At 44.0% G+C, this 21,264-nt stretch overlaps 1 protein-coding gene across 3 annotated transcripts in view; it reads left to right on the top strand.

The window, feature by feature from the left end:
• The first annotated feature begins 1,040 nt into the window (after positions 1-1,040).
• The window catches only part of KIF13B (kinesin family member 13B), a 144,734-nt gene continuing 124,510 nt past the window's right edge, over positions 1,041-21,264 (top strand). For all 3 annotated transcript variants that reach the window (XM_069850602.1, XM_069850601.1, XM_069850600.1), the window contains exons 1-2: positions 1,041-1,152; positions 14,920-15,013. In XM_069850602.1, coding sequence (XP_069706703.1) covers positions 1,098-1,152; positions 14,920-15,013 — 149 coding nt within the window. In that variant the 5' untranslated portion in view covers positions 1,041-1,097. The remainder of the gene's footprint in view (positions 1,153-14,919; positions 15,014-21,264) is intronic.

The raw sequence follows: 21,264 nt of genomic DNA, 5'->3' as shown, positions 1-21,264 counted from the left end.
ATCCTACCTGGAGCCCTGTGTCCAGTTCTGGAGGCCTCAGGCTCCTTCCACATCCAGGAAGAACGTGGATCTGCTGGAACGAGTTCAGAGGAGGGCTGGAAAGATGATCTGAGGACTGGACCACCTGCTATATGAGGACAGGCTGAGAGAGTTGGGGTGGTTCAGCTTAGAGAAATCTTTGCGCTGAGATTGTTTAGCCTGGAGAAGAGGAGGCTGAGGGGAGACCTCATTGCTCTCTATAACTACCTGAAAGGAGGTTGTGGAGAGGAGGGAGCTGGGCTCTTCTCCCAAGTGACAGGGGACAGGACAAGAGGGAATGGCCTCAAGCTCCACCCGGGGAGGTTCAGGCTGGACATCAGGAAAAAATATTTCGTGGAAAGGGTCATTGGGCACTGGAACAGGCTACCCAGGGAGGGGGTTGAGTCACCTTCCCTGGAGGTGTTTAAGGGATGGGTGGACGAGGCGCTGAGGGACATGGTTTAGTGATTGATGGGAACGGTTGGACTCGATGATCCGGTGGGTCTCTTCCAACCTGGTGATTCTATGATTCTATGATTCTCTATGGAGACCTTATTGTGGCCTTTAGATACTTAAAGTGGGTCGATAAGAAAGATGGGGAAAAACTTTGTGGAAGGGCCTGTATCAACAGGACAAATGAAAATGGTTTTAAACTGAAAGAAGGGAGAATGAGATGAGATTTTAGGAAGGAATGTTTTGCTGTGAGGGCGGGGAGGCCCTGGCCCAGGGAAGTGGTGGCTGCCCCATCCCTGGAGGTGTTGAAGGTGGGGTTGAATGACGCTTTGAGCAACCTGATCCAGTGGATGGCGACCCTGCCGGGGGTTGGAACTGGGTGTCTTTGAGGTCCCTTCCCACCCAAGCCATTCCTTGACTCTATGACTACATATCCCAGCATGCCACAGAGGGGCCGGGACCACGCCTCCCGGCGTGCACCGCGCCGCGGTGCGTTCTGGGACTTGTAGTCCGGGGGGTTGCACTGATGCCGCGAGGCCCCTCCCTCCCTCCCCGCGCCCCGCCCCGCCCCGCCCTGCCCCGCCGGCCGCCAGGCGGAAGCCGCGCCGGGAGCCGCGAGCGGCGCGATGGGCGACTCCAAAGTGAAGGTGGCGGTGCGGGTCCGCCCCATGAACCGCCGAGGTGAGACCTCGCCCCTCGCCGCGGGACGGGGACGAGGGAGTCCCGGGGCGGGGGTCCCGCGGCGGGGGTGGGCTGGGGGGGGACGGGGGTCCCCGTGCCCTGGGGGGGTGTTTACAGGTGTCTGTCTGTCTGTCTGTCTGTCTTTAGGTCGGTTCAGCCGCTCCCACGGAGCGGCCGTGTCTTCCTCTCCCCCCTTCCCTGCTTCTTCTCCCCCCTTCCCTGCTTCTTCTCCCCCCTTCCCTGCTTCTTCTCCCCCCTTCCCTGCTTCTTCTCCCCTCTTCCCTTCTTCTTCTTCCTCTCCCCCTTCCCTTCTTCTTCTTCCTCTCCCCCTCCCTTCTTCTTCCTCTCCTCTCCCCCTTCCCTTCTTCTTCCTCTCCTCTTCCCCCTTCCCTTCTTCTTCCTCTCCTCTCCCCCCTTCCCTTCTTCTTCCCCTCCTCTCCCCCCTTCCCTTCTTCTTCCCCTCCTCTCCCCCCTTCCCTTCTTCTTCCCCTCCTCTCCCCCCTCCCTTCTTCTTCCTCTCCTCTCCCCTCTTCCCTTCTTCTTCTTCCTCTCCCCCCTTCCCTTCTTCCTCTCCTCTCCCCCTTCCCTTCTTCTTCCTCTCCTCTCCCCCTTCCCATCTTCTTTCTCTCCTCTCCCCCTTCCCATCTTCTTTCTCTCCTCTCCCCCTTCCCTTCTTCTTCTTCTTCTCCTCTCCCCCTTCCCTTCTTCTTCCTCTCCTCTCCCCCCTTCCCTTCTTCTTCCTTACCTCTCCCCGCTTCCCTTCTTCTTCCTCTCCTCTCCCGCTTCCCTTCTTCTTCCTCTCCTCTTCCCCCTTCCCTTCTTCTTCCTCTCCTCTCCCCCCTTCCCTTCTTCTTCTTCCTCTCCTTTCCCCCCTTCCCTTCTTCTTCTTCCTCTCCTCTCCCCCCTTCCCTTCTTCTTCTTCCTCTCCTCTCCCCCCTTCTCACCTCTTTTTTCTTAAACTCATCTTGTTTCCATGGCTTTTTGTGCCCCCTCCCTCCAGGCACACCCCTCTCCACACCCCTTACACCTGCATGACAGCTCTGTGCCCTCTGCCCTGCTGGGGCAGCTTTTCCTTCTTCCTTCTCTCAGGGTTCAGGGGGAAATCGCCTCCCTTTCGGTGTCTTTTTTCCAGCGGTGATTCAGCCCTCAGCTCTGTAACCTCTCCTTCTGAGTGGGACAGACTTAATTGGGTAACAGAGAAGAAGAGAAAAGAAACGGGCAATAAAACATGGAAGAGGAAGCTTGAATTGACAAGAGAAGACTTTTTATCGTTGGGTTGGGTTTTTTTTTCCTGTCAGCGAAACCTGCCTGAGGGTTATGTTAATCAGACTGTGGTTCGGGCATCTGTTTAAATGTTTATACCTGTCTTAATTAGAAAAACTTGCTTCAGATTAAGAGGAAGCAAGTAAGAAGGAAGGCAACTCGAGCCAAGAAATTGGAAGTAAAGAAGGGCAAAAATCCAAGAAGCATGTACGGTGGTTTTTTTTCCCCACGTTCTCACAGGAGCATAGCAATAATTCCTTCTGGGGAAAGGGAACCAAGTGAAGTCAGCTGAATAGGTGAAGCCCTTTATCTACCATGTGATTTGAGACAAAATAACTGTTTAATTCCTTTCAGTAAATAAGGAGAAAACGGATTGAATACAGTATTTCTGTATCCTTTAAAATTAAAGAGAATGTCATTGTTCCTCCAGCTCAGGAATGGCATGGATCTGTTAAAGTGAATCCAGAGGAGGCCACTGAGGTGATCTGAGGGCTAAGGTGATCCAAGGACAGGCTGAGAGAGTTGGGCTTGTTCAGCCTGGAGAAGCAAAGGCTCTGGGGAGACCTTAGAGCAGCCTCCCAGTACTGAAAGGGGCCACAGGAAAGCTGGGGAGGTAGTGCAAGGAGAGGGCAAGGGGGAATGGTCTTAAGCTGAAAGAGGGGATATTTAGTTTCGATCTTAAGAAGAAATGTTTTTCTGAGTGAGTCACTGGCACAGGTTGCTCCAAGAAGTGGTGGCTGCCCCATCCCTGGAGGTGTTCGAGGCCAGGCTGGCTGGGCCTTTGAGCAACCTGATCCAGTGGGAGGTGTCCTTGCCCATGGCAGGGGGATTGGAACTGGAAGATCTTTAAGGTTCCTTCTGACCCAAATCATTCTATGACTCATTGGGTTCAGAAGAGCTCTGAAGTCCCACAATCGAAACAAAGGAGACAGAGTTGGCATCCTCACATCCTTGACTCTTGGTGGGTTAGGGCAATTGAGGACATTTTGACCAAAATCTGCATTTTCTTACAGTTCAGACAACAGTTCTCAAAACTGGGGAGGACCCATCCTTGGGCAGAGATTGAGGGATAGTTTGGAGGAACTGAGATGGAAAAAAGCTGAAATGTGGTACCCTGTGGGTTTTCTTCTTGCTTATGTCTCTTTCCTGTTGTAGGTCATTTCCTTGGCTGTGTCCCAGACAACTTCTGACTGTGTAGTGCTCTTTACCCCTGGGACTATACAATAATTCAGGTTGGAGGGACCTCTGGAGGTCTCTAGTCCAACTCGCTGCTCGGAGCAGGTCAAATTAGATAGGGTTGCACAGAGCCTCATTCAATGCAGCTTTCAGTCTCCAAGGATGAACAATGCACCTCCCCCTCCTGCCGTATATTCTATGTATGTTCAGCCCCAGTTTGTGTGTGCATAGTGGTCTTCAAGCTGTTTCCAGGTGGAGACTGAATTCTGCAGAAAATATGTTTCGGGAAGAAGGGGTGAAAGTAAAGGGGAAAAAAATAATGGGAGATAGTAGATTTAGAGCAGTACATCTGTTTGAAGCTTCTGCTTTACTGGGAATATCCTAGCACTGAGCTGCATGACTCTGTGAGAATAACTTTGTTATCAAAGCTGTTTTATTCTGCATAGATTTAAAAATGTTATAGAGTGGAGAGGATGGCTGTTCCCTGGTTGTTAGGAGGCTCACTGAGGTGTGAGCAATGTTTGTGTATTTTTCCTTGCTGTTCATCAGAGAGAAGAGGGACCTGTGCTCCTGGTGTGTAGCTTGGCAATTGGGGGCCTACCTCCCTCTATAAGAATTGCTTTGCAGTTATTAACCATCTTGTTGTTTTGTGAGTGACACCTAAACCCATGTAAGTCTAGCCTAAAAGATCAATGTCACCTTCTCCCTGAAAAAAAATGTCCTGGAGTTGGATTTTTTTTTTGAGTGTGTTGTTTGTCACAGTCCAGATGTTTTGGTGAGTTCTAAACAATTGATACCTGCATTCTCGTGCTTCTAGAATTTATGGGAACAGTGATATGAAGCCTAGTATTTTTCTTACCTACTTAATGTTAAATTTAAGAATCTATGTAACTGTTTTTCTTAAGAGTCATCCAGTTGAAAGACTTCCACAGCTTTGCTTTTTTAATAGGCTTTGAGGCAGGAGGTGGCTTTCTTGGACGCTATCTAACATGCACTTTGTTCTAAGCAGTATTTGTATGAAGTTCTGGGGCTTTGGACCTGAAGCAAGTATTTGTTTTCTTCAGGATCACGAGTAAAGTTCCCTCTGTACCAAAGGGCTTAAAACTGCAAACTCGTCAGATGGTTACAACTGTTGAAATTTAAGCTTTGAAATGTTCTCAGTGTTTACTTGTGGTGGTGGTGGCTCTCTTTGGTGTTTGAATTATTAATTTCTTAAGGCGAGGGTTTATTGGGTTAATAAAAGCAGTATGTTTAACTGCTAGTAATTTATACAGCTTATAAAAGCATAGGAGGTTTCTTGCATGCACATCGAAGGGATTTCTACAGCGAATAGTTGGTTATTCATAGTGCCAGCATTCCAAGGGGGTAGTATTGAGGGTCCCACTTCACTCTCATGCAGTCACCATCTATAAACTGAGCTTCTAGTACTAATTTTTAGTAGTGAGGGGAAGCATTATACGTAGGTTTTTGTTTGCATCTAGGTTACTTTTCTGCATCTTGCTTCAGATGAGACCCCAGTCCCGCACACTGTGTGGAAGCCAAGCTTCTGTAAAACAGCTTCCACATCAACACGCAAGCAGCTTTGCGTCCACAGTCACAGGCTCTGCTGGGTAGCAATAGTGGGGTTGTAGCAAGGTGGGTGTTGGTGTTTTCTCTCAGCTAACAGGTGATCGAATGAGAGGAAATGGCCTCAAATTGCACCAGAGGAGGTTGAGATTGGATATTAGGAACAATTTATTTACCAAAAGAGTGATGAAGCCCTGGCAGTGGCTGCCCAGGGCAGTGGTGGAGTCCCCATCCTTTGAGGGGGTCAGAAACCCTGTGGCCATGGCACTTTGAGACATGGTTTAGTCGGCACGGTGGGGTTAGGGTGGCAGTTGGATAGGATGAGCGTAGATGTCTTTTACAACTTTAATGATTCTATGATTCCTTCTTTGAAGGTTTTCTGCTTTGCAAACTAGAGTCTTGATTAACATGCTATTATGAATTAAGTAATTGAGCACTGCTTTGTTAAGACTCTTGTTTGTTTTTTCTTGGGTTTGTTATTCAGGAAAGTATTTCCTAGTGCACTGCGTTTTCAGATGGGTATTTGATAACAATCACTGAGTTAGTTTGCTGTTGTATTTTACAGTTGCAGTGGATTTGCTTTTACAAATGCTGTCAGTGCTTGACTTCACTTAGAGAATAGTCATTGTATTTCAGGTAAAAGCTGTGTGAAGCTCAAGCCCTACGGCTGGAGGCTTTTATTTCTGTGGACACCTTATAGCAGCTTTCCAGGGGGCTACAGGAAAGCTGGGGAGGGGCTCTTGATCAGGGAGTGCAGGGACAGGACAAGACCAAATGGTTTTTAGCTGCTAGAGGGGAGATTGAGATGAGATCTTAGGAAGAAATGTTTCCGTCTGAGGGTGAGGAGGCCCTGGCCCAGTTTCCCAGAGAAGAGGTGGCTGCCCCATCCCTGGAGGTGTTCAGGGCCAGGTTGGATGAGGCTTTGAGCAACCTGATCCAGTGGGAGGTGCTCCTGCCCATGGCAGGGGGGTTGAAACTGGATGGGCTTTAAAGTCCTTTTTAACCCAAATCATAACATGGTTTTATGCATTAAGATTTGTCTTACTGAGTATTTTGTTTTCAGGTGATGTTGGTGTACAAGCATCCCATAAGTATGTTTAAATCCTTGTGTTTCTCTGTGCCTTTTGAATCACTTCAGTGATTCAGTTAATTAAAATATAAAATCTCAGTACTAAAAGAACCTGTCTTGTGCTCAAGGGTATGGCTGATGACACCTCAAGCCAATCAAAACTACTGCTGTGGTGTTGCTACATCTCATTCGGGTCAGTTCTTTTCTGTTTGAACAAGAAAGGCAGGAAATAAACTGCAAAAAAAAATCATGTGTTTAATGTCTGGAATTAATTTATTGAGGAGAAATAAGCAATAGCGGTGCTGGCACAGGGCTGGGCAGGGTGGTGGCGGTGCAGCTCAGGTGGGGACCAGCGATGGGGGTGTGCTAGGTTAGGGGTAAACTGTACAAGAGCACAGCCTGCATCTTGGCAACGCCGCCCAGTTGCACTGCTGGTGGGATGCTGGTGGGATCCCTGTGGCTTCCAGTGTAAATATCTAGGCTGCCTGCAAATATACATTGTGTTAATATATTGATCCAGAGTGGGTTTTGTGTTCAAACAGGGATCTTATTGTGCTTTAGTGATGAAGATTCTGTTCCCAGTGCTTGTAAGGAAGGAATTTGCTCATGTATCTGCGCCAGTTTCTGACCACAGTATTGGGCGCTGATGTTATGTTCTCCTGCTCTTCGAAGGAGGCGATGTTTCCAGTCGCTTGAAATGTTTTTGGGGTTGGGGTGGGAGCTGGGGCTTGTTCTTGTGGTTTTGTTTGTTTGTTTTCTACTGGAGATTACAACAGAAACAATTTATCAACTGGCGTTTGTGCAAGCAAGTCTTAGAAGAGTAGTTATGGTATTGGAATGAATGAATCATAGAATAACCAGGTTGGAAGAGACCCACCGGATCATCGAGTCCAACCATTCCTATCAAAATTTTGAAGTTTTTCCTGATGGCAGTATTCAAAGCACAAGACTTCTCTTCACCATTACCCCTGTTGTACATGAGTGTATAGAGTTTTCAGTATTTCCTGGTGATTGTTGATACCCTATGAAACAGTTTTTGTAAAATGAGCAAGGGTAACCTAGAGATACGGTGACAAATGAGGAAAGCATGTATGGGCAGTGTTTCACCTGGTGTTCCTCATCGAGGCAATTGTGTTTTAAGAGCTCCTATGGTGTTAGGAGCTTACTCCCCACTGCCAAAGAGCTAGCCAGTCAGTCCTACGTGGATGCCGCAAAGGCAAGCAATTCTTGTGCTAATTACATCTTCAGAGCTAGCCTAAAGCACGGTGTGAGGTTACCTTGCTGCTCTGGTTTCACGTGTACTTGCTCCTCCTCAAGTCGACAGAAGATCAGATAAACGCACTGTGAGTAGTTCTGCCTTGGCTCTTGGGTGGTTGGAGGCAGAACAAATACTATCGCATTTCATTACTGTTAACTCTGAAGCCTGAAACAAAGCACAGAGCTGCGTGTGTGGAACTTTCTTAGAGCTCTTGGCTGCATCAGAAAGTCACCAGACTGATGAATTTACTCAGTCTCTGTAAGCTGAGCAGCACTCGCAGCAGCAGAACTCTGAGTAAGGTTAATGTCCAGCTACATGGAGTGCTTTTACTAAAGCCATTTGGGAAGCTCTTTTCTTGCAGAAAGTGAAACAGAAGACAGAATGTATTTTTTTACTACTTAGACCATGTAGTGTTGCATGTGAGGAGAGCTTGCGTTCAGCGTGCTCATGGGTTTGAGTTGACATGCGCCTCATTAAGATTAGACAGTATTATGTGCTGTGCCTGATGCACTCGTACATATTTAATGATCTTTAATTGCTGCAAGCTGAAAATTTAATGAACGATATTTGTGCAGTTCATACATATAGCAGAGGAGCTTGAAAGATGCCTGTGTAGGCTTCATGTTGGTGAACTCAAGGGACAAGTCAGATTACTGTATTTTTGTATGTCTTATAATTAATGCCCTAAAAGTGCTGTTACACTTACTATTTTTTTTATTTAAGCTCTTAGCATTGTTATTTGGGTGTAAGTTATTTTCACGCTATCTCATATAGTAAGTTAGTTTTTCCTTGACTTCTGTTGGCTTCTACATAGCATTAGGAAAAGTCACTCTAAGGTGACAAACATTGGCAAGGAGAACATGAGGACCTGTTCTGTTTGAATGTGCTTTCAGATTTCTTCCAGCTTTTTTTAGGTATTATTTGATTAATCTATGTGATAAATAATATTTAAAATATTTTCAAGTTACTATTAGCAGGGATTGTTTAGTCCAAAGAAAAGGAGGCTGAGGGGAGACATTATTACTCTCTACAGCTGCCTAAAAGGAGGTTGTAGCAACATGGGGTTTGGTCTCTTCTCCCTGGTAGCCAGTGACAGGACAAGGGGAAATGGCCTCAGGATGCTCAGGGGAGATTTAGTTTGGATAGTAGGAGGAATTTCTTTACTTGAAAGTAAAGGGAGGTGGTTGAGTCACTGTTTGTGGAGGTGTTTAAAAGATGGGTAGACGTCCTACTTGGAGACATGGTCTAATGGCGGACTTAGTGCTGGATCCATGATTGGACTCGATGATCTTAAAGGTCTTTTCCAGCTGAAACCATTTTGTGATTTAAACATTTCTCAGTGTTATTGCCATTTGCTTTTTTAGACCAAGAAAGGTGCAAGAAAGCAACTGTAATTACTCAGAGTAGTTGAAGGCTCAGGCCTCAACATTCCAGTTCTAACCTTCATGGGAATGTTAATCTCCTGAAAATCTACTGGCAATTTAAAATATAAAATGTCTATCGTCTCAGTCTTTACAGGAGATTATTTTGAGCTTTTGTATTTGGGGCCAATTTTGGCTTATGAGCTTAGCACATGCACTTTAAGCCTTTCACATTTTATTTTTTATACTTCAGTTAGCTTTTCTGAACTCTGCAAGAGCAACTGTGCCGGTTCCCAGTCACGCTGTTGAACCCTACGTTCTGGCTCCAAGGGGGCCTTGGATGTTGATGAAGTTGCAGCTGCCTTAATCATAGAATCGTAGAATAACCAGGTTGGAAGAGACCCACCGGATCATCGAGTCCAACCATTCCTATCAAACACTAAACCATTCCCCTTAGCACCTCATCCACCTGTGCCTTAAACCCCTCCAGGGAAGGTGACTCAACCCCCTCCCTGGGCAGCCTGTTCCAGTTCCCAATGACCCTTTCTGTGAAGAATTTTTTCCTAATGTCCAGCCTAAACCTCCCCTGGTGGAGCTTGAGGCCATTCCCTCTTGTCCTGTCCCCTGTCACTTGGGAGAAGAGGCCCCCACCCTCCTCTCCACAACCTCCTTTCAGGTAGTTGTAGAGAGCAATGAGGTCTCCCCTCAGCCTCCTCTTCTCCAGGCTAAACACCCCCAGCTCTCTCAGCCGTTCCTCATAAGACCTGCTCTCCAGCCCCCTCACCAGCTTTGTTGCTCTTCTTAAGCCTGGTGGTGGGACCAGGAGGAATCTGTCACAAACTTTATTGGACCTGTGTTGTAACACCAGGTTCATATCTTTGTTTCAGTAGCGTTTGGGATCAAATGGTGTTTAGAAGGGCTGGAAAACTGGCAAACATTGGAAACTAATTTCTTATAGCAGACCTCATAGCAGCCTTCAGTACTTAAAAGAGGATGAGAGAAAGCTGGGGAGGGGCTCTTTATCAGGGCATGCAGGGATAGGACAAGGGGAAATGGTTTTAAGCTGAAAGAGGGGAGATTTAGACTAAGTAGTAGGAAGAAATGTTTTCTTGTGAGGGTGGGGAGGCCCTGGCCCTGGTTGCCTGGATAAGTCATGGATACCCCATCCCTGGGGTTGGATGAGGCATGGAGCAACCTGATCCAGTGGGAGGTGGCCTTCCCCATGGCAGGGAGATTGGAACTGGGTGATCTTTAAGGTCCCTTCCAACCCAAACCATTCTATGATTCTACTCTATGAAATTGAAATCTAACGGGAAAATTTATATGGAAATAAATGGGCTTGATGAATTGGGAAATGCTTTCCCTTGTACAATGTGGAAAAAAAGAAGAGTGTATAAACAGGAAAATATGGAAGGCCAAGTAAGTTGAGTAAGTAAGTAAGACTTTTTAGCTTCTGTGGCTATTGTACTTAAAGCTACTACGATGCCACAGTCCCAACCACTGATATTAATAAGTCACAGACAAACTTGTTTACCGTGTCATCTTTCATTTTACGATTATTTCGAACTGCCCTGTAAAAGCTATCTATTAGGATCTTTTGTTTGCTTCTCAAATACAGTAACCTTAAAGATGCGGTGACTTTTTAGGGTAGTGGCTGGAAAAGCTCTGGTATCATTGCATGGCAGTTCTGCTGTTTTTGTTACGCCACCTGATGCTGCTGGGTTTGGTTCAATTCCCTATGAAACTGAACAAGTTTGGAACATCATTATGAAGTCATTGTTGTCGTTACTTGCAGCTCATCTATGAAGAGAGTTCCCAAACCGATCCATAAATGAAGGTGGAGGTTTCCCAGCATTGCAAACATTGTGACACTTTTCAAAATGCTTCTACTCTTCCCTTCCTCTAGGATTCATGTACACTCTTTGTCTCTGCCCCAAACCCCTTCAGTACATTTTAAAATTACATCTCTGCTGGTGTTTCCTAACACTGTTATGGAAAGTCTGCTGTGTTGAGTTTATGATTACCAGAGGTGTGACTGCTATTACAGAGGGAATGCCTAACAACTCCTACCTGTTAGGAGTACAGCAGTGCCTGCTGAATCCACCATGGCATGCGGTGGTACGCTGCTCCTGGTTTTGCTTTTCCTGCTGTCTGTCTTACTGACTTCTCCACTCTGTTTGAAACACGCTGAATCTCTTAGGCTAGTGGAAAGCCCAGAGCTTATATGGATGTTGTGAATTCTTTTTGCAACACCCATAAGTCCATTATCAAAGACACAATCATTTAGGGTTTACACAACTGTGGCTTCAGCTAAGATCTGCACTGTTTGAGTCACAGACTTGATTGTCTCAGAAAGCTTTTGTGCCGGGTGGTAAAGTCAAGGGAAGTGGGAAGGGCCTCCTTCAAGCCCCGTCTTCCAGTTTCACAAGTGAAATAAGAAAACATCCAAGAGAGTCTTTATAAGTAGCTTGGATGCACGTGACTTAATGATTGTTGTTGTGCTCAGCCCACCTTTGCTTAGTGCTTCTCCAGCTATGAAGTGTAAATGTGGAAAAGCTACCAAGATATGTGTTACCCTCTTATGATGGATGTCACAGCATGCTTACTCCACAGCCAAGAAAGAAGCTTTCATTCCCTCCAGTAAATGTTTCTTGTTGAGAGTTTGAGTTTTAATTTTTCAAAATTTCACCTCAAACCCTGGGTTCAGTTTTGGGCTCCTCACTCCAAGAAGGACGTTGAGGGGCTGGAGCACGTCCAGAGAAAGGGCACAGAGCTGGTGAAGGGGCTGGAGAAACAAGCCTTAAGAGAACCAGCTGAGGGGGTTCGGCTGTTTAGCCCAGAGAAAAAGAGGCCGAGTGGAGACTTTATCACTGTCTGCACCTCCCTGAAAGGAGGTTGGAGCAAGCTGGGTGTTGGTCTCTTCTCCCACGTGGCAGGCAATAGGGCAAGAGGAAATGGCCTCAAGTTGCACCAGGGCAGGTTCAGATTAGACATCAGGAAAATTTTCTTCATGAAAAGGGTTCTTGGGCACTGGCAGAGGCCCCCCAAGGCAGTAGTTGAGTCCCCATCCCTGGTGCTGTTTAAAAGACAGCTAGATGAGGTGCTCAGGGATCTGGTTTGGTAGCGGAGAGGTATGTTTGGACTCAGTGATCTCAAAGGTCTTTTCCCACTAAGCGATTCAATAATTCTGTGGTTCTATGAAACAGCAATTGGCTGATTGGTTTCCTGGTTTGAGATTTTCAATCTTGTTGAGCTACAAGATTTGTGATAAATTTCCAGAGTTTGATGGTGAGCCACTTTTATCATCTTTTAACTTCTAAATGTTTCACTGCCTAAGAAAAAATACTGTGTAATGGAAAGAGTAATTCCAAGCCTCAACAAATGATTGCTTCTGGATGTGCGTGCATATTTTCTCTTGATGCATCCCAATTTTGCTTGTTGTTCAGGAGCAGCGAGTATACTGCTTACCTGGGAGATACTGAAACTGCTAAGAGTGAGGGTGGAGTACTTTTGCGGTCCTGTCCAAAAGAGCAGGAGGATAATTTGTCCGTAAGGCTAACCTGCTTTAGTAATATTAAACACTTAATGAGGTGGAAATAATGATGGTATGATTTTCAGAAGTGGCTGATATAAAATTCCTCTCATTCTACTGGAAGCATTAAAGAAATCAGTCAAAGAACATGGTTTGTAATACAGCCAGTACGTGTATAGTTGAAAATGTATGATGGACTGTTAAAACAGAATTTAAACTATTTCTTCAGCTAAAAGGAGATGAAGTCTTTTGCCAAGGTAACTGGAGTCAGTAGCCTTAAGGCTGTCGGGATACATAACCCAGGCTGAACATAACTGGTTTTTAGGGGGTTTATTTCATGGGACACCATGAGCTGATGTAGCAGTTCATCTCTGCTGAGAGGTCTCACTCCTCCGCCTCCTCTCTTCCCCTCTCTACAGATCTACCCACTCATTTTCATGGCCTTTGATGTTCTTCAGAGCTTTGACTGGGCCGATGTGACTTTCTGTAGTGTCTGAATACATCAGTTTTTCATGATGGGTAGTTCTCTGGCATTGAAGTGACTTTGAGGAGTCTGCTGAGCATGGTAGTGGTGAAACGTGAGCAGCAGGCACAGGTAGCCCGAAGGACAGACCAAGATTGCCCTGTTTGGCCTTGACTGTTAGGTTGACTCAGCACATCTGAAACAGTGTTGTCCCCTGTCTGCAGGACCCCTAGGTGGGGGATTTTTAACATTACCTTTGTGGTAATGGTAATCAGACAAGGTGTGTTGTACATGACAAATTGGCTTTGAGGGCATATGACTTTAAGGAACTCTTCTATCCTCTCTGTGTGCTTTCTTAAAGGCCTTTCACAAAGAGCAGTTTGATGAATACTTGGAAGATCTTGAGTTCACTGGGCACCCGTGGATGCCAAACCTGCCACCAACATTCACTCACAAGAGAAGGATTAAAAAAACATGAGGGAGACCGTGCCGCTTATATACCGAGTGTGCGTACCTTGTGCTTTGCATGAGGGGAGGTAGCATGTAAAAACCTTCAGTAGTTGAGGAAAAGCAGGTCACTGCAATTCAGAATGTTAATCACTAACCAGCCCGACCAAGATAAAGAAGCTTGTCGGATATGGGATGTAGGAAGAATATAATTTCATCTAAGCAAGCATTTAGCATATTAATGATAGGTAAATTGACTTTCAGGGTGTGGAGAGACATTAAAATAAACACTAGCTTCTGAAACTTGTCTGTCTCTTCCTTAGGCAAATGCACGGTTTAATTAAACAGAGGAGTAGTTTTGTTCCGGAGGATTTCAGTTTTGTGTGACTGCCTGCTTGAGCTTTGGCTTTCTTTATTGTGTCCCAAGTAGCAAAAGACTATAACATTTCTTTCAAAAACTGTAAAATTAAGAAAATTCCTCTTATTATGTTATTTAACAGCAGCAAGAAGCCTGCAAGGTGCTGGGCAGTAATTAAGATCTGCAGTCTCTGCCTGAGAGATTTTCAGTTTGAGTTTATAAGGTTCTGTAAGGTGAAAGAGCAAGTACAGGTGACAGAGAAGGAAAGAGCAGGGTTGAAGGAGGATGAGGATTATAATTAATGTGATTAGACAGGAGCATGTTTGGGTGATTCAGCTGAGGTGCTGAGCCCTGTTTGGAGGTTATTCAGTGCAGCCCCTCGTCATCACTGCATGCGAGAGTGTTGCAGAGTGCATGCTGTGTGTGATTGGTGTGTCATGGTTATAGGTATCTGCATCTGGGGGCACTTTCCAGGTTTAGCATTAGAGTGTGAGAACACAGGACTGGACGTGTTCATGTCCCAGCCGTGACTTTGATTGCAAGTGACTGCGTGCTTTGCTGTATATCTGACTCCATTTGTCATCGGGCGGATACCTTGGATGGTTGTCAGTGTTATCTGAAGCCTTTATTTTGTTTTCCCTGCCTCTGCAGCTGAGATTTCTCATACATTCCAAATATTCTTATTACTCATAGTATATACTCAATTGCTTAGCGTCATTTGGAAGAGCTAGACTTCCTAGCTGACTGGGAGCCTGTGGGGAAGGGTAAGCCTTTTTCTGCACTCTTGCTCCTAAATTATTTGCGATGGGACTGGAATTTCTTCAAGCAGGTGCCCCAGGACTGGCAGCTGGCATGGCGTGCGGCAGTATCACCACAGCGGCTGGGGAAAATGTGCTGCAGATGGCAGGGGCAGCTTTCCCTCTGAGCGTGTCAAGCATTGAGGGAGCAATAAGAAGAGCTGTCAAAGTGGTACCATGCCTAATGGTTCTTTTCCCCAGAAGAAATTTCATACTGCCTTGTGTATGCTGATTGTCCTTCAGGAAATCCAAAGTGCTCTTTCTTGTTTTGAAAAGAACGCATGTTTCAAAGCTGGACAGGATCCATCCCATCAGAATATCTCTAGAAGGGGAATTTGGCAATAGTCCCGTTTCTATTCTCTTGCTGATGGGTGGCTGTCAGACCGCATGAATAAATTTGGTGTGTGGAGGAAGTAATGGTGTGTATAATCCTACTGCTTTAGGGGCAGCACTTGACACTTTCTCATTTCTTTATAGAGCTTGATCTGCATACAAAATGTGTGGTGGATGTGGATGCAAACAAGGTTATTCTTCATCCTGTAAACACCAACCTTTCAAAAGGAGATGCCAGGTAAGATTTTTTTTAATTAGGAACGTCAGGTTTCATAAATTAAATATGAGGCTAACAGCTGGGAAATGCAGGCCTTCATATATGGCTTTCAATTTAAAAAATAATATATATTCTTTTTGCAGTATAATTGCCATCATCTATAAAATAAGGCTGATTTTATGATGTTGGGAAGATGCTTTGAAAACCTAGTGCTTACTGTATTTGCTTCCTGCTCTAAGCAACATGTTAGCAATTAATGAATCTGTGAACCGTTTGATTTCTTCTTGTATGTTATTGCGGAACAGGAGGAATTTAAATCTGCAAACTGATTTGCACGGGGCACGGATTGTTATTCTGGAATGAAGTTAATTTTCACAATTATTTTCTCATAATAAGCTTGTATACATTGTGTAAGAACAGGAATGGGAACGTGCCGAAGAGGTGTAGCTCTAGGAGTGTCTTGACAGTGGGGCATTACATACATCAGAAATACTTGCAGAGGTGGATGAGGGTTGGGACTCGTATTAATTTGTTAAAATGTTTTGAAACTGAAAAGTCCTGTAATAATTTATAGGGTTAATGTTGTGACATCTTAATTTATTGCTTTTTTGCAAGGAGAGGGGAAATGAAAAAAATGTATGCATGAAACAAAGTAACAGGTGCAGGAAAAGGCAAAAGCTGTTACTGGACATTGATAGTTAGTCTTGATCAGTTTTCTGGAGAAAAAGAAGTGGTCTTGAGGGTGATGGAAATGAGAAAAAATCAGTTAAACACATAGAAGACTTTAGTTTAAATACAATTTATCGTAGCTTTTTTATGTCAAGCTGAACTGTATGACAGTGGTCCTTGGAAGTATTCTCTACCTGATTTCTGGTAAGTTAAACTCCTCAAACCCAAGTGACAGTAAATGGGAAAGCAAAGAGCTTGTCAGGTGCAACACATGCTTTCTGCTGTCATCACCTGAAAGGCTGGGGGACTGGAGTTAAAATGATTTTAAGTGACTTAAAATCAGCCAGGCTGTGTGTGGTGGGGTGGTTTTTTTTGTATCGGTATCTGCCTCCTGCAGAAACACATGTATTGTTTAGCTGCCAAATACCTGTGTTGATTTGAGCCTTTAGAATTGCTAAAAATGGCAGGGGATTGAGATTCTCGGGAGCCCAGTCAGCCAGAGCTGCATTAAGAATGTTATGAATAACTTCTCTAAAACATGGCAACCGATCAAATGCTGCATGGTTTATAGTCCCAAATACACGTTTAAAAAATATGTTTGTACTGTAGCCATGAAGGAATACATCATGCAAATCTTCTGCTGCCTGGCAAGGGAGGGATCGGTTGGCAATTGCGGTGACATCCCAGACAAGATGGTGAGCCCAGTGTGAGAAACCGGAGTGCCAGACGGAAGAATACTTCATTTGCATTTTCACAAATACCCATTGCTAATCTGAGCAGGAAGCATAGTAAATTTATATGGGGTGATCTAATAGGAGAGGGAAAAGTGGAGGCCCGCCAGCTGTGGTAAAGATTTCCCTGCAAACAGTGAGACAGCAGATCTCAAAAACATAGTTGGAATAGTGAGGATTTGGGAGAGGGTCCTATCTAGAATGTAACATCCTTGAGAGAGGCTGTCACTGAATTGTTTTGGCTTCTGCAGCTCTATCAGAAGAATCTTACCCATCAGCTCAAGGAAAAGGTTAGTTTTAGTTGTATTTTTTCCTAAGTTTGAGGGTTAGTTTATAGTCAGGCTCTGCTTCTGCTTGCAATTCCACCATCAACAACTTTGCCTTGTGCTATAAAATCATTCATTTTGATTTCAGACTTGTCTAGTGCCTAAAGTGAGCTGAAGGAATTCTGGCAAACCTAGACTGCTTTTACTTAACAAGAGAAAAGAAAATAATAGGGTAAATACACTCTTGAGATGCTTGCAAAGCAGGGTGAATTTGAAAATCTTAGGAGCTTTGCTGCATTTCTCATTAAAATGCCAGGTCAATTTACAAACTTGGAAAAGAATGTTAGAAATCTGTGCTGTCACATCCCCACTTGGTGTGACTCAGTCGTGCTCTGGCAGGGAGTGACATTTGGAAAAACAAAATGATGACTTTTGGAAATACACATTTTTTTTCTACTTCCCTCCTCTGGTAAAAAGCAAGTCTGAGAGATGGATAGATGCAGGCTGGAGAGATCTACATGATGTAGGTTGCCTACATGGAAAGCTCAGGAGGGGCTCTTCATCAGGGTGTACAGGGATAGGATGAGAGGGAATGTTTTCAAGCTGAAACAGGGAGATTTAGATGAGATATTAAGAAGAAATTGTTTACTGTGAGGGTGATGAGTCACTGGCCCAGGTTGCCCAGAGTCATCGTGGAACACCCCATCCCTGGAGGCGTTCAAGGCCAGGCGGGATGGGGATTTAAGCAACTTGATCCCATGGAAGGTAACCCTGCCCATGGCAAGGGAATTGGAGCTGAATGGAGCTTCAAGGTCCTTTCCAACCCAAACCGTTCTATGATTCCGTCTATCTGTCCATTTGCAGAAAATTTCTGCCAGTCAGAGCAGTTAAAAGGTCAAATACCTGACCTGTTTTCAATTTGTCTCCGAGTTAAAGAGGAGAAGCAGGCTTTGGAGTCCCTAGGTGGTAAACCCACCTATCCTTCTGATTTCCCATGGGACCTGGGAATGCATGTTGACAGAAAACGTCAGAAACTTCCACTGTATGTGTTTCTTATTTTGACAGATACACAACTTGAGGTGTGTGGGACCTGACTCTCGGAAAGAGCAGACTGTATTCACATAATTGTTGCTGCAACATGTTTGGTATTCAGAAAAAGTGTCTCTAGCTGTTTCAGATTTTGCATCAAGTAATGTTTTGAAATTCCAGGTAATAGAATCATAGAATAAAATAGAATCATAGAGTTGTTTGGGTTGGAAGGGACCTTAAAGCCCCCAACCCCCCTGCCATGGTCAGGGACACCTCCCACTGGATCAGGTTGCTCAAAGCTCCATCCAACCTGGCCTTCAACCCTTCCAGGGATGGGACAGCCATGACTTCTCTGGGCAACCTGGGCCAGGGCCTCACCACCCTCACAGGAAAACATTTCATCCTGAGATCTCTTCTAAATAACTGATCAACCTCGCTTTCTCCATCATCTAGAAAAAGAATGTAGTATTTATGTGTTTCGCTACAGACTTGAGTATTAATAAATCTGTGTAAAACACTTGCTCTCAGAAAAGAAAGTCTGTTTTCATGCAACTTCAAAAATCTGGCATCCTCCTGTTAGTTATTCCTTAACCAAAATATGACCTTTCCTGAGACGGAGAGATGTAGCAGTTGTTTTACTGAGCTATCCTTGAGGGGGCTATGCAGGTTTCAGTAATCGAGTTGTGTACAAAAGATCAATTTTAAAATCTATCAGATGACTTCTGAGCTGGGTACGCCTTGTTACTGACCCTGGGAAGTGGGTTTGGTTGAGTCATGGCTTCTTCTATTAAAATGAACAGTGTGAAAATGGGCAACCTTTTCTTCAGTCACTTTCATGAAATTATTTGCTACAGAGACTTGAGTTTCATCACAAATTGCCCCAAATGACCTCTTTAAATCCAAATCTCCTCTTTCAAGGATGTGTGAACCTCCAGGGATTTGCTGGAAATGACTGGTGCCCTTAGCAAGGCTTGTTGGCGTTTTTACTTGCATTACGTAGCTGTCTGTTCTCTCTGTTGCAAAGGTCAAGGCTGAAGTTTCTTTATCAACACATTTACCGTGTGCTGCAAAGATTAGTCATAGTGTTATTACTTGGTGGCCTGGGCTTGAAAGAGGGTGTGAACTCATTTTGATTGAAGTGAATAGATAAGTCCTAGGCAACAATTGGAATGTTTATAGGCATTAATTTTTTGGAAAACCTCCAAATAGGCTTTAACTACTTTAGGTTCCTTTATAGCCCCCTTTTTTTTTTAATAACTATCAATTTGCTTGTGCTGGCATTTTACATTTCCCAAACAAGACCTATTGAAAAGACTTCTGAAATTATTGCTTTTTACAGGTCATACAGAGGAGTTTTATTATAGACTGCAGACATAACTGTATGTGATATGTAATGCTACAAGCTCAGAAATCAGTTGTGGATTAGTCAGGCACAGACCTACGAATGAGCCATAATAGTTGTAAAACAAAGTGTTTATAATATTGCATATTATGTTATGTAGTAATGGGAAGATCATGGAACAGATCCTCCTAGAAGCTATGCTAAAGCACATGGAGGACAGTTAGATGATTAATAGCGGCCAGCATGGCTTCCCCGGGGGTAGGTCCTGCATGACCAACTTAGTGGCTTTCTATGATGGGATAACCACAGCAGTGGACACGGGAAAAACAATGGATGTGATCTATCTGGACGTCCGTGAAGTCTCTACTTATAAAGGAATATTTTATAAAGTATATTAATTCCTATTTTCTTTCTGAGGTGATTGACAGCCCTGAAAAAGGTGGTTGGGAGAAAGGAAACTAGTCCAAAAAACTTCTCATTAAATCAGGATCACCTTTCAGAGCTGTAGGTAAATGATGATTACCTTGTTGTGGCTAGTACTAATAATATTTCCAAAGAGAAATTCCTACCATAATGAATTTAAAGATTTTTGAAACAATAAACCAGATACTTATATAATTTAGTGAAAAAGAATGAAAGAAAAATCCTACTTATGCAGTGAGTAGGTAACAAATTGCTGATTTCAGATGAATGATGGTCTTCGGGCAGTGGTTGTGTTGAAATAAACAGTCCAGCATGTTAAAATTTTCCATAGCTCATCTTCGGACTGAAGGGATTTTTTTCTTCTTATAAAGCTGAAGAATCACTTAGTCCTTCTGAAGAAGAAATGAAGGTCAGGCCAAAGACAGATGGGACGTTGTCAAAGATTTAGCTATTGAAAAAATGGTACTGGAAAACAATTATCCACGTCTCGAGGATGAAGCAATGTTAGTTCACCCCTTTTGAAGGGTTAAATGGGAAGAGAACGAATGGTAACAAACAAATGCAACTTCTAAATTTAAAGAAAACCAAAGGATTGGAAGGGCTCACTGACTGTAAAACACTAACTGTGGTCCTGGGAACAAAAATGTATGTACTGAGCCAGGTTTTGTATTCTGCAACACTAAGCACCCTTATGGGAATGAAAATGTATCTACCCAGGCAGGTTTTGTGTTCTCCTTTAAGGTGGAAGTTTACAAAATGCTTAGATACTGTGTTAAATAATAGGTAAAGTGCCCAGAGCTTTTGCCAACCTCAGAGAGTATATTTAGAACTAAATATGATCTTATCAGATTCTGTTTTCATTTATTCTTTGCTCATTTACTGAAAACTAGAATTCAAGGTTTGTGCAAGCCCCTAGAAGATCCCTCTGCCTGCTCTCATTTCACCATAAACCTGATGTGGAGGCAGCACTAGCGAGCGTGCAGAGAGGCTGGATAAGCTCCTGAGCCATTACACAATGTCAGGTCTGCACAGAGTGCAGGTGAAGCCGGCTTTCATGTGGCTACTCTGTGTGTGCGACTCCTTAGTGTGACTTTAGAGCACCCCTTAAAGCTGGCTAAAAGCTGAAAATAAGGTGTGGCTTATCAGCTCTTGCTGTGTGGATATTACGGATCTCGTGCTCTCTTGATGAAATGAAAAATGCTAATCTTCCTGTAGCTGGCTCCATGGGAAAAGCCTGGATAATGAGGTGGTAAAACTTGCACATAAATCACTTTCTTTTTGCTAAAGTGTGAATAGGGAGTGTGTTGATTGGGCAAAATGTATGTTAATTAACCAGTGAAAAAATGCATTAACCAATTGTAAATAAATAATCTCTTTGTGACGTGAAGAAGCGCAGGTATTATTTGTAGAATTCACTAAAACATGGGATATCTCTGAAATGGTAAGCAAAAATCCTGGTTAAAGGAAGGTTTGGTAAAACTTGAAGATACCATGATCCTGTTTATCTAGGTGATATTGGCTTACAGTTTTTACTCAATTAATTGATTCTCCTTGTATCTTCCAGAGTAGCTTGCGGACAGTTGGGATGCCTAGAGATGTAATGCTGATGTGTTTATATATATATATATATATATGGGCCTTTCTTAAGGTTTAGCTCTGGCCTGGCCAATTTTGGTAGCTAAAACCCAGCAATTGGATTCCCAAGGGAAAGGGAAATGAGAGGAAAAGACTTGCAAGTTGGAGAATTTAAACTACAGTTCTATTGAAATAGTAATAATAATAATAAAATAATAAAATATATTCAAATTAATG

Source organism: Phaenicophaeus curvirostris, chromosome 2 (genome assembly GCF_032191515.1).
Source record: "Phaenicophaeus curvirostris isolate KB17595 chromosome 2, BPBGC_Pcur_1.0, whole genome shotgun sequence".
Classification (NCBI taxonomy): Eukaryota; Metazoa; Chordata; class Aves; order Cuculiformes; family Cuculidae; genus Phaenicophaeus; species Phaenicophaeus curvirostris.
Note: the sequence above shows the minus strand (reverse complement) of the source record. Positions and strands in the feature narration are given on the sequence as shown.